Source organism: Leptosomus discolor, chromosome 12 (assembly GCF_034619465.1).
Source record: "Leptosomus discolor isolate bLepDis1 chromosome 12, bLepDis1.hap2, whole genome shotgun sequence".
Taxonomy (NCBI): Eukaryota; Metazoa; Chordata; class Aves; order Leptosomiformes; family Leptosomidae; genus Leptosomus; species Leptosomus discolor.
In genome coordinates, this window is record NC_141402.1 from 17,625,180 (window position 1) to 17,638,744 (window position 13,565).

Sequence of the window (13,565 nt, forward strand, 5' to 3'; positions counted from 1 at the left end):
CCACCATTAGTTGCTCCTGAAGAGCTCCATGCGCCCCTGCCCCGAAAGGCCATCTCCATGCCCACCCTCCCAGCAGCCCCGGTTATGTCCCCATCCTGCTTGCACCAGCCCCTCTCGGCTTGTCTACGCGGGTGCTCTGCTCCCCTGCCCACCTGTAGCACCTCACATAGTCCATTTTATTTCAGGAGGGTGAGGATGCTGCTGTGTTTGGAGCAGAAAGATAAAAGACCTCAGGATCTCTTGTCCATACATACCTTTATTTTTACGTATAGCAGTTACAGATTTGGTGCTGTGTTTGAAAGACATCAGCACAGTGTGAAACTTCAAAACAACGCTCTACTGGATTGACAGGCATCAGCAGTACACAGAGTTGAGGATTAGTCCTTCATCACAGTCCACACACAGATAAACGATTAGTCCGTAACAAGCGTGTCCTAAATTAGCCCCGAGTATAAAACAGCAGAGAGCTGGCCTGCTAGGTTCAGCAGTTGTGCCTTGGAGTCGGTGCTCTGGTCTGTCTGGCTTTTCAGGCGAGGGGGGAGAGTACATTTTCTGTGAAGGAAGCCAGACCTGAAGTAAGATACCTTCTTTTCTGTCTTGTGCTTTTGTTGTGGGGTTTTTTTCCCTCGTTATTTATTGGTGGTTTATTCTTCTCCTTCTTCATTTGAAATGATGGACACTTCCTCTTGACTGAGTTGTTTTATTTTTACAACCAGGACTTGCTTTGTGGGTTTTTTCCAACATGTTTCCCATTATCCTATGGGGTTACTTTGGCTTCACCAGTTATCTTCTCCCCCTGCTGTACCTGGGGTTTTTTCCTCTCTCTTTCACGCTTCTTGTACCTGTTCCCTGTATTTCACGTGTGCATTTGTCTTCCCCTTTGTGCTTACTTGTTCTGTGTGTGGTTTTTCTTAACTATTTCAGAAAATGTCAGTTGCTGATTTTGCTATTTGAAGTGGTACTGTGCTATAAAACACCTACCCACAGTCAGGGGTTACATTACCTTGGTGTGCCTATGTCTGTGTTTAAGGCAAGCCTTACGTCTTGCTTAACTTGCTTCTGCATTGTGTGCAACAGGCTACCGCTCTGGCTACCTTGCTCTGCGGTGGGTGGCTGTTCAACCACAGTGATGAACGTCCCCTGTTGGAGTCCTCTGGAAGGACTATGCGGTTACTTGAGTGGAAAATGTTGAGAAAACACCATCCTGGGGAGGTTGCCAAGACTTCTGCCCTCAGACATGACTGACCGGAGAGGCTTTCCCCCCAGCATGTTCCCAAGACTGACTTTGGTTTTGTGTGTCCTCAGGCATGAATAATTGGGCAGGCTTTCTTGCATTAGCTGTCTTGTGCTGTTGTGGACCACAAGACATGGAGAGCAGCTGTTGTCTTTTCCTGAGCTCTCTCCGAAAGGAGGGCCCCAGCAGCACTGTCAACCCAATGGGCTGCTCTCCTGCCTAAAGCTTCTCCCGTCTGGGCCAGAGCCCAAATGCCTCTGCAAGTGTCACGGGAGCTGGTGAGGCCTGGGCTGGGGGAACAGGTTGCCCGCACTTCTCTCCTGGCTGTGCGTCTGAACTCTTAAGGGGAGTCTTGGGACTTGGCTTACCCTTGGGTGAGTGTGGGTGTGTTCCCTTGACCATTTGCCATCACCCACCCAAAGTCCTGAAAATGAAGAGAAGTGAGAGACATGTAGTAAATTCTAAATCTCTGTATGTTTGTATTTCACCTGGCAAAAGGTGAATATTGCCTGAAATTGGGAGGAATGGAGTGGAAGGCATGGGACTTCTGTCCTGGGACAGAAAGGAGGTGGGAAAGGAACAGCTATTTTTAGGTGCATGTGAAGGGACTGCATAGCTCTGTAAACACTTGGGCCATTTCTGTGGCTCACACCGGAATTGAGAGTGCCTCCAATGTAAACTAAGACAACTCACTGTGTGAGAAGAAGATTCTTCATTAGACCCACTGACAGGAATTCCTTCTTAACTTTGTGTTAAAGATTTTGTGAGAGAGAGAGAAGCCCGGTCTTGACATCCCTACTTGAGTCAAGGTCTCAAAATTTAAGGCTGCCTGATGGAGAAGGAAGGAAATGCATGGGAAAGAGGACACAAAATAAGACAAAAAGAAGAAAAATAAAAGCAATAAATAACTGCACAGCCCAGAATCTGATAAGGGGCAACCAGAATCCAGGTGCCCTCACGCCTTAATACCCAGACACAGGGTTTTAGCAAAGCAGAGCAGAAATACCTTCTGTGAAGACAGGGGTAGCCTCAGCTGAGTTCCCAGGTTTCTCTCCCTGTGCCTGGTGGGACTGTCCTCTTCACATGTAGTGCAGCAGTTCAGAGGATGCTGGGGTTGGCTGCCAGCACGCACCCCAGTGACCTGCAGCGACACCAGGAGTTACGGCAGCGTGTGCGCCTGGTGATCAGAGGGGACAACCGAGGGCTTTGCCCCAAGACCTTGGCTACAGTAGTTGAAGTTGTGGCTAAATCATCGCCTTGCCCTCAGTGGTGACCAGATCCCAAGATCAGTGCCAGAGGAGCTGTGTATTCTCCTCTGGGGAAGCCTGATCCGTGAGGGAGGTATCTTGGCACTTACGCTGCGAGCAGTCGCTGTGCCATCCCGCGGCGTGCCCGGGGGTGTCATGTCCATCTGCCTGAGTAGACACGTAACAAGCCTTCCTTCTTCCTGGTGCAGCCTCCAGTGCTGTAAGCCAGATCACAAATTTAGGTGTGTGCAGCTTTGTTGAATGGAGAGTACTGTAGGTATCATTTTTAGAACTTATTCATGATGGAAGATACAATTTGGATCACGTAGCCCTTCATAACATGAAAAATCCGCCCAGGCTTCATGATCTAATTATTACTTTATTTTGTCACCGAATGTTTATGCTTGTCTTTTCTGTAGAGCATCTTTACAAATGTATATAAGGCCATGTTGTCTGACACCAGAGTATGTTTTTCTGAGGAAAAGTTAAGATAATACAGTTACGATAAAATAATTGGTGTGTCTTTTCCAGTTATGAGCCGGTATTGTCGTTTTATTTTCTCTCTCTGTATTAGGTGACTGAGAACTCTCCAACTGAATCAGAATGTTAGGATAGGTTATGAGATTTTTAAAAAGCATTATTAAATGAAAGCAAATAACCGTTACAGAACCGTGATACTAGAAAAGTACAGTAATAAGAATTGGTCACACATTAAAAGTCCATGTATATAGACGCAGGTATGGCTATACCATTAGCAAAGGATACTTTGCCCAATAGCAAAGTATTTGGGCAGCTATAAGTACATAAAAGGATGAGACTAAGCAGGACTTGATTTTAAAGCTGCATAGACTTTTCCCTACTTTTGCAGTTTTGGATGATGTGCCATACAGCTGCCACTGGTTTGAGGGGAGAAAAAGAAAGAAGAGGCGAGCAGCAAAAGGTCTGAAGGAAAACCGGGCTCAGAAGCCCTTCCCGTTCTGCCTGCAAGCCTATACTTGCCTCTCACAAATGGCTGTGGGTTTCCACCTTTTATATCGTAAGGGCTATTAAACAAACAAGTGTCTGATTAAGTATAGCCGTTCTAATTCTCTTCTATTATTGTATGCTCTTCTAATCAATTTTGTTTGAGAATGGGCATGACATAACTACTTGCTCATCGCTCAGTCTTTCCATCACTTTCCTTACCTTCTAGCAGTCCTTGGATTTGTTAACATCTTGGGCTCCCATTTGAAATAAGATAAATGTTCACAAATGATCTGCAGAGGAAAAGGTACCGTCCTGCAGAATTTAACGTAACTGGGTATGGTTTCATGAAGACAAATCTACAAAAGAAAATTCATTGGTCACTCATGCAATTGTAGTTACTCTGCTTCTAAGCGGTTATATCGATGTGTGACTGCTCCTGTTTCTTCATCAGGAATATAATCTTTTCATTGTTATACATCCATACAGTAATACCTCTGAGGGGCATCTTGGGGTGCTGGATGCTATTTCACCCTAGACGAGAAACTTTGAAAGGAGTCTTAACTTCAGATTTTCTTTTGAAAAACCATTTCTTGTGGTTCACCAGTACAGACAGAAAAATGAACTTGCACAGTTTTGATGTACTGTTAACGACAAAAAAATCCCTTTCAGATGGCCTTTTAATCAACTGCTGATTTAAAATTTTAACTGCAATGTTTTGTGGAATTTCATCATAACGCTTGCTTGTTGTTCATGCCAACTCATGGACCCAGTTTCAGGTGGCTGACGGCGGGATCGAGAGCATATTCACAAGTGCACAGAAATCCTATTAATTTCATAATTCGACTATGTCCTGAGCTTTGCTGCTAAAACAGCTAAGCACTGGTTTCTCTATTTCTTCCCCTTCAGAACGCCAGTACTGGGGCTCAGACCTCCAACTTCCCGAAATACCTTTTGAAGAAATAATGTACAATGATGAAAGCGCGTACAAGTGGCTGTGCACCCTAAAGAAACTGGGAATCGTGCTGCTGACAGGAGCTGCTACTCAGCAGGGAGAGTTGGTTAAACTTGGCCACAGGATTGGGTTCCTGCGTCTCACTTTTTATGGGTGAGTTTGTGTTTCGATGTCCTTGCTTTGCTGGCTATGTAATCACCTCTAATGTACTTCACTTCAGCTTGCTGGACCTTAAAAAGAGAGGGAGGAAATCCTAAAATACTGGAAAATACAAGCAGGATCACGCATAAACCTTGTATTGTTACGTGTAGCGGTTTAAGAAGTTAGCAGTTTTTTAAAATAAAGTCACAAAACTGGTTTCAAATGTTGTAATACAGATGTGTGTGAAGTGGTAACATGCTAAACATAGCAGAAAATAGTTAGAGGACTGTCTTCAAACACCTTAATAACCCTGTGTTTGTTAAAGGTGTAATTCATCACATGAAGTCTTGACAAAGACTTTAATGGATTTGGCTTGGGTTTGGATATTTGGGGGGTAAGTGCTTTATAGAGAAATATTATTTTTTGTACCATGTATAGCTGGAACTCAGCCTGAAAATACTACAGAGAAGAAAATACTTCTTTTCCTGTAGTATCTTTTCTCCTAATTTCATCTGTTTCATTTTCAGCTATAGTTATAGTAGTGCCTTGTCTTGTTGCTCTTACATATTCCTCTCAGTAGCAGAAACTCCATTGAGTTTTCAGTCTTGACAACAGACTGAAAACCAGCAGCATTTTTACAGTGCATCTCTTCGTCTCTAAAACAGAAGTTCATTTCTTACTGGCATCTAATTCTGAGGTGGTTTTCACAACTGTAATAAAATAATAAAACTTTGGGTAATTCCCTTGCTATTTCACTAGCAGCCAAATACAAGGCCTACCAAATATTATAAATGAAAGGATAAATTTGGAATGGGCAAGCTTGCCAAATAAAACATTACCTCAACAGAGCCATGAATTTTAAACTGAAACGTAACAGCCATGAATATAACCCTGACACGTGGGAAAACAAAAGGCTTTTTTCTTGTCTAGATGTCTGTTTGGTACATGATGCCTAAAATGTCATTACTGTTAGAAGTGGAAACACTCTGTATCAGCCATATAACAAGATCAAGGGGTTCCACCCTTTTAAATTAACCTTTTTCTTTATGTTACGGAGGCACAACTCCATTAACAAGGTCTCCAGTCACACCACAATTCATTTCTCCAGCTTCTCATGCGCTAGACCTTGTGCTCCCTACCTGTTCTGAAGCCTTGTCCAGGGCTTTGGGTGGCAGGAAGGGCTTCCTTTGGAGCCCCAGCACTCCCACTGAAGTAGCCAAACCATCTGCACCTCCCAGAGGCCCTCAGCTGCAAGAGAAGGACACGGGTCCCAAATCTGGTAGGAATGAGACTTAGATTTTTTTTTTTTTTTAATGAAGTGCAAGACCAGATGACACAAGTGTGGCTTCAGTTCCTAGTGCAGTGGTTTTGCAAGACTAAGGATGTAACAGGCTCAGGGAGACTGAGCCCACCTTGCTACTTAATGCCAAGAATTGCTACACCTTCTGGTGCCAACCTGCCTCCTCTGCCTGAGCAGTTGATGTTGAAATCGGACCCTGTTCCCCCCTTCTCTGCTCTTCCTAAGGGCCAAGAGTCCTCTGACACTACCCTCAATTTCTTCCTTTACTTCTCGTGCGCTCTCCCTGTGACTGAGCTGGTACTTCAGCTCAGCTGAGACTTTGACAAAGTAAGGGTCACTTTTTCACTTTCAGCGCTGAGCTCCCTATTCGCGTCGCTGACTTCAGGTCTTCCAAGTCAGTAACTTGAGCTTTGACCGAAGCTCCTTGCGTGGAAGGAGAGCTCCCGGGGACCAGCTCTCCTCGCAAAGTGTGACACAGCATGAATGCACTGGCCGCTTTTGCAAATGCTTACAACGGTTTTATGAAGTACTACCGTTCCAGCAATTATATATATTGCATATAAGTGACACAATTAAAATATGTTAAATTGTTTTAGAACCATCAAGTGACACTGGAGCCTTTTAAACTAAAGATATAGTGAACTTAGCTACCTTCAACACTAACTACAAGGATACTGTAACGGGCTATTTTTGGATGCAAAATTGGGAACTAAGGAAGTGTGGTTGAAATTATCATTCTTGAGTACTGAAGTAATGTACTGACGGACAAGTGCTGTACCAAATAATAAAAATTATTTCTCCCAGGCAGTTAAAACACATTTGTACATACTCAAGGGGGTTTTCCCCTGGCAATTTCAGAAATTTAGTTTTAGCATTTTATGTAGTTTCTGTACAAATTACCACTCCTCGAACAAAAAGGTTTGTATACTATATATAAGGAATTTTGGTCTGCATGTTCTATAGCCTATTTTCTTTTTAAACTGATACTAAGAAGTAATGCTAGACACACACCACCTGAAACATAATGTACTTGGTCTATAGTATTTCCCAAGGGAAAATCAGTTTCATATTTTCTTTTAAATCCCTTATTCTCCTGCAATTACAGGGACTATGTAAGTGACTTATACTTTTCCAGGCAAATGTCTGGATCTCTAACATGTATCTGCTGAGGACTGTCTTCAATCATGTGAACTCTGTACAAACAAAACATGTCGTTCTTGGTCTTAAATTCTCCTGCACGGTGTGTCACTTGAAACAGATATTGATTGTGCTGCAGCATCATGTATTCATATCTCTGTCATATAACTAAGACTATTTTTTTTTCCCTGCAGTTGTTAGTAAACTTATTGAGTTTTGTCCAATTTCAAAACCAAATACGTAACGAAATAAACAGGGGTAGTTCTTGGAAAGAGCCTCAGAGAAAGGGAAGGAGCTACAAAGAATTTCATCGAGATGTTTTCCTTTTAGCATCAAGTCTTCAAGTTACAGGAAAGATCCCCCTGCAAAGGGTGCTCTGTATTTTCTAAGATCATAAATGTTTAAAAATAAATTTTGGGGAAAGTTGCATAGCCTTTAACAATTTCATATTTCATTGACAACGTGCTGCACCTGGCAGGCAAAAATGGAAGGGTGACAAAAAGAATTGGACGAACTTCCCCTCTCATTTCTGAAGCCTCGGTAATAAGATGATGGTTTATCCTAACAGATACCTCTCAGTTAGTGTCTTCAACTGACCTTTGCGTTCAGCAAAGTACCACCACTGGAAGGCCGTCATTCTTCCAGATGCTACGCTGGGGCCAGGTGTCCCTTGGGTTCTAGCCTCAGTGTAGGACTGCTGAAATAAGCCTTCTTTGCTGGAGTGGGGGACACTGCTAAATCATGATTTCCTTATAATTTTACAGTATTTTCATGTTCAAAGATAGAATGGCTCTTTTGTACTGTGATTTCACAGTTTCAGTGTGTACTGTCTGGCATGCTGGATGGCTCTCCTAACACGTTTTCTCTTTTACCTTTCGTTATAAAGACCAACTTGGCAAGTGCAAGACAAAGCAGATGCTAACAATGTAGCTTATACAAGCGGGAAACTGTGTTTTCACACTGATTACCCTGTTCTACAGCAACCACCTGGGGTAAGGTGAATCTACTGACTTTTTCACAACAGAAAAGGGGAAAGGGAACTGTTCCTATAGCTTGAAATACGGTTAGCATTCAGTGACTCTGAATTTTGTCTTAAAAGAGCAATGTAAAAATAATGATATAGTAATCTGTATATAACGATCTATATACACATGGACATGCAATATACACATTATGATGCAAGTTCTGCATCACATGCACATGATGTATCCCATAATTTTTAAATGAAATTCACCAAGTATTGAGAGTGTTACTGTTTGAGAAAACATTAGGGTCCTGTATGTGCTTTTGATGCTGCTTTCATTATATTCAAAAAGTTAGGTGTCTAAATGCTGTAGTCAAGTTGTGACATTTTAGGACTCATCTGTTCACCTCAGGAGGGGAATGTATTAGAAGAAATGTGATTACGGCGTTATATTCTGTTCTCTGTGGATTGATGGAAGTCAGACGCTTATTTGCCTTTTCATCATAGGCAAAAAAGGGGCACAGCTTGACAACAACCACAGGAAATGTATTTTCACCTGATCCCTGTCATATCAAAGTCTAGTCCACGTAATTCACTAGAGGACTGGAAAGTAGTAGGAACAGGTACAAAGGAACCCTGGAAAAGTTTACATCTATAAAACTTCCCCTGCTAATGTAGCGTAGATCTTTGTATCCGTTGTTTCTGTAATTAAACAAAAAGTCAATGTAATTTATCCACAAGGAAGTGCCAGATACTTCACACTAACATGACCTTTTTAAATCATTTAGATACTGTTCATTAATGTGGAGTGAGAATGGAACAGGGCTTCATTAATAGAGAGCAGATGTGAATTAGCTCACTGTCTTGTCTGTGCCAAAGCTCACACTCTGCTATGAAAAAGAGCATAACCTTTTTCATTCAAACATGCTTGTAAGAAATAAAAGTATTAAAGTACATTGAAATATTTTTTAACATTGACCTGAATGGGCAGTTTTATTTATTTATCTAGCTATTACACAATATTTGCATTGTGAAGATGTTTTTATTACAAATATTTGAAGAAATGTTTTTAAAATGGATGGTGATTAGTTTCAGAACTGTCCCATAAAAATAGTTTTAAGATTTCCTTGGGTTTTGATCTGGCAGCTATTTTCCCGGAGATATCCTGCTTAAAAACAAAACAAAACCTGATGATGAGATCTAGCAGAAACATCAGCTCTCTAGAATGTAAAGCTGTATTCTCCTTTGAACTAAATTCCGCCTTTGAAATTTTTCAGTCATTTACCATGAAGTACATTACTGCAGCCCTCCTCAGCAGCACCAAGCTGTGCTTGCCCTACGCAAGGCTGTCAGGGGCCACAAAAGAAAAGAGCTTGTTGCCTTGTGCTCCCTTCAGTGGGAGCCCTGAGTCCTCCCCACAGCTTGTTGGCCAAGAAGAGCATGGCAGGAGGGCAGGAAGCTGCTTCATCAAATGAATAAGCTAGTTATGTCCTTTCCAAGCAAGTCCCCCTTCTGCACTGTCAGTTATTTCAGGTTCCCTCTTCATCACCACCACCAAGGTCTGAGGAGATTCTGGGACAAACTCTGTTCTCTGCTCCTCTTCCTCCTCCTGGGTTTTTTGGTTGGTTTTTTGTATTGTTTTTTTTTTCTCTCCTAGTGCTCTCAGAAATAATTCACCATCATGGAAGGGAAAGGTGAGCACTGTTACCATTGGTATGACAGATGTACCTTGTGTCGTTTGGCCGAGATGAATGGTTACACTCGGTGTGATGCTGGACTCTAATGCCACGGGGAGTTTTACAGCCTGTGTCCCTAGCTCAGATTTACACTGGTGCAACCAAGAGCCCAGTTTAGGCTTTCTGCTCCATCTTACACCTTGACAATTCCACTGTGAGGTGAAATGAAACTGTCTTAATCCTACTTTATCATGGAGACGCTGGGCCTGTTGCCCTCTGTGACAGCCACCTTTTCCCCTCTGTGAGCAGATAATTCACAGCAGGTTTTGTCTCTGCAAGAGAAAGCTAATCCTCCTTGTTGAGATAAGACTGCAATGCATTTAAAATTACATGACTGCCGCAAAGAGGGACTCAAAGGAAAGAAGCGAGGCCAGAGCTTTGCAGTTCAGTTGCAGGTTACGAGCAGTAGAAGATATCCCAAATGGGATGGGTTTATTAACATGATGCTTTAATTTTCTGCCCTTGTGACAGAGGTGACAGAATACTGTGAATCTGCAGTAATGGGAACTCAGTCTTTCACTGAAAAAAAAAAAAACCACCAAAAAACCCCCCCCGAACTACAGATATGAGGAAAGCGATGCTAATGAACTGTTAAATATGCAAGCTAATTCTTTCTGTAATGAGATGTTAATTCATTCCAGGTTCAGTTTCTCCATTGTATAAAGCAAACAGCTGCAGGAGGGGAAAGTGAAGTTGTGGATGGATTTCATGTATCCAACAAGCTGAAGAAACAAAATCCTCAGGCGTATCAGATCCTGTCCTCTACTGCTGTAGACTACACGGATGTTGGGGTCGACTACTGTGATTTTGCTGTGCAATGTAAACAAAGGATTATAGAGTGAGTAGTTTCAACAACATCAAAAAATAAAATCCCATGTTGGTAGAAGGTCCGCTCCTGCCACCTTGTGGGGCGACACTGGTTTGACTTGGTCTGTAGTTATTTGGGGGGGGGAGGTTGGGTTGGTTTGGGTTTGGTTTTTTTTTGCCAGTGTATGACTTGTTCTGTGCTTTGTACCACCACAGCATAGTTTTCCTTATTTGGTTTTGCCGCACGCTAGCAAGAAGGGGTGGTAATTAGAGCAGCTCCTAGGTGCAGACACAGGTTAACAGCAGCTGGGTCTGTTACTAACTTCCAGCCGATGTACATCTGTATCGTGCCAAAGAGAGGCATAATTTGAAGCACTTAGATTAAGAATTATGTACTATAAAAAGATCAAATGCGAATGTTCATAATGTCTTCTGGATTTAAAACGTTTATATTACAACTCTTTAGTTGTAGAAACAGATTTTTGAGCAAATTAAGTATCTACATTTTCTCCTGATTATCACTTTTCCTAGTTAGGCTTAATTATCAAAATCCAACCCAACGACAGTCTGAATTCCGCTATAGAAACATACTGGAATTCCAGCAGGAGAGTTTGGTTGTTTAACTATCTTAAAGCGTTTCAGTGACAACATAATACATTCCTTTTCCTTTCCTTCTCTGTTTCATAGTGTGGATTCCAGAGGCCAAGCAGTTCGCATCAATTATAATAATGCAACAAGAGACACAGTGTTTGACATACCAGCTGAAAAAGTGAGGCCATTTTATGCCGCTCTAAAGGAATTTGTTGATTTATTAAACAGCGCAGAACACAAGTTTACTTACAAGCTGAAACCAGGTCAGTAAGTTGCTTCTCCTCGCAATGATTTTTCACATGCTTTCCTAACAGTCAAAACACTTGAGCATTGTTAGCACTGGTAGTGAGAGGAAATTTTAGTCCTCCTATCATCTACTTCATTTCATACTGCATCCTTACACTCATCTCAGAGATTTCTTTTGCCGTTGTTACGCTATGAAGAAAAAAAAGAAAAAGGTGGGGGGGGGAATAAAGTCTGTCTATTGATTAGTCTGACATATCTTTATACTACATCAAAAAGCCATAGCATAGAGGAGACTGTAACTGGTCATATCAATAGCACCACAGATGGGAAAGACCGCGTCTAAGACTGCTGTGCCAGCCCACCTCAGTGTCTGTTCATTAAATAACACGATCACATACTTTTTCCTCTGCTTCACTTGATGCAGAGTACAGACATTGAGCCAAATGGCGCATCTTTCTTTGTGACACCTGAATTTGTTAGTGGGGCACCTCCCCAATGGCTGCAGGAGCTGCACCCAAGGGCCCTGCTGCTGTGCTGCTCTTTCTGGGTGGCCTATGCAAGACATCTGGAGGCAGGTTTGCAGAAGTGCTGAGTGCTCTAAACTTCAGCTGGAGTTGTACAGGGCTGTGATTTGAACATAAAACATGCTGCAAAAATGCCCTTTACTCTTTAAAAGTCAGTCCATGCATACGTTTAACTACTTTGGCCTTATTCTCTGTTCTTTCATTCCCCAGCTATAAAACAAAGCTATGAATAGTCCCTCATCTCTCAAGAGATGTTACAAAAGGAAGTGCATTAGTGTGTCTGACTGCCTCATGTACTATGATGCTAGTGTCTTTAAAACATCTATGAGGAAATTAATCTCTATTAGGAACATGTAATAAAATAATTTATAAGATCACATAATAAATGGTAAAACAAAGTACCTCACATTAAACTAGTGCCATCCATCCCATCAATTAATGCACCAAAATGGTGATAGAGGGGAGGGGGAGAAGGAAAGCAAGACTATAAAGTTATTTAATTAGAGATTTATCATAACAGTGGCACACAAGGGAGAAAAATTAAAATGGCATGCTAGCCTTAATGATGTGATTTCCTTACTTTCAACAGCTTGATTTTGTTCTCATAAAATTCTCTTAGCAGGGATAGTAATGCAGAATGTGTGTAGTACAAATTGTACCAGACCGATCAAATAAATCCCATCCTAGTGACTCTCACCCTTTTTATCCTTCCTGTGGAGCTGCTGTAGTCGCCGCTCCCCTCAAGGCCTGCTTTTCTCAGCATGGACTCCCCTACCACTCCACTTTTTAACTCCTGGTTTTACCAGAAAAGAGGCGGAGTCAAAAGGGACCTGCCCTTTCTGGTTGTGAAGGACCAGCTAAATTAAAATTACCGTGTCATTGCTGCATATCTCCAGCAGAGATACGTGGAATTATTGCTACCTGTGGGCATAAACCTCCTTTCATCTTACCTGTTCGAAGGAATCAACTATACCATATCATAGGTTAAACTTTGTGCAATGTCTTTATAGGAGACATAGTGACATTTGATAACTGGCGTGTGCTTCACGGTCGCCAAAGCTACCTCTCGGGATCAGAAGTGACTCGTCACCTGGAAGGTGCCTATGCAGACTGGGATGTGGTCATGTCAAGGCTCCGGCTCCTCAGGAAGAGGGTCCTGAATAGGGACTGAGCTTTCTTCTAACTGGAATGAGCAAAACCTAGATGGTCTAGCCTCAGTAACAACAACAACAACAAAAATAATTGTTTTTTCTTTTGAGAAACTAATATCTTCAATATTGAATTGTTGTTCATAACACTTCGAGATTTATCTGTGCCCCAGTCTTTGAATCTATAAAATTGTCTACATTTAGCCTGTGCCTGGGGTGAAACTTTAACGCTTCCTCTACCACCCAACAATCCCTCACCAGCGAGGGAGGAGAATCGGGAAAAAGGAGAGCAGACCTGTGGCGGGGGGGAAGTGAGAACAGATTTTAATGAGATGACACCAACACCAACAGTGATATACAAATGAATATGCAGTCCTTAGGAGCAGGGAGAAGTCAGAGGAGCAGGAGGAACCCCACGGGAGCTCCCTTCCTCAGCCAACCTTCCCCCTTTACAACGACCACGACATTACGGTGTGGGCTGCCCCTGTAGCTCACTCAGGGCAGCTGCCCGGGCTGACTCCAAACTGGGAACAGCCTGCCCAGCACGGCTGGGCTGGGATCCTGTCCCAGCC

General features: G+C 42.4%; 1 protein-coding gene across 1 annotated transcript in view; it reads left to right on the forward strand.

The window, feature by feature from the left end:
• The window catches only part of BBOX1 (gamma-butyrobetaine hydroxylase 1), a 31,308-nt gene extending 18,292 nt beyond the window's left edge, over window positions 1–13,016 (forward strand). Inside the window, exons 3-7 of the mRNA XM_086472285.1 lie at window positions 4,354–4,552; window positions 7,864–7,969; window positions 10,319–10,515; window positions 11,172–11,338; window positions 12,856–13,016. Of these exons, the coding sequence (XP_086328411.1) occupies window positions 4,354–4,552; window positions 7,864–7,969; window positions 10,319–10,515; window positions 11,172–11,338; window positions 12,856–13,016 (830 nt within the window). The remainder of the gene's footprint in view (window positions 1–4,353; window positions 4,553–7,863; window positions 7,970–10,318; window positions 10,516–11,171; window positions 11,339–12,855) is intronic.
• Window positions 13,017–13,565: the final 549 nt, after the last annotated feature.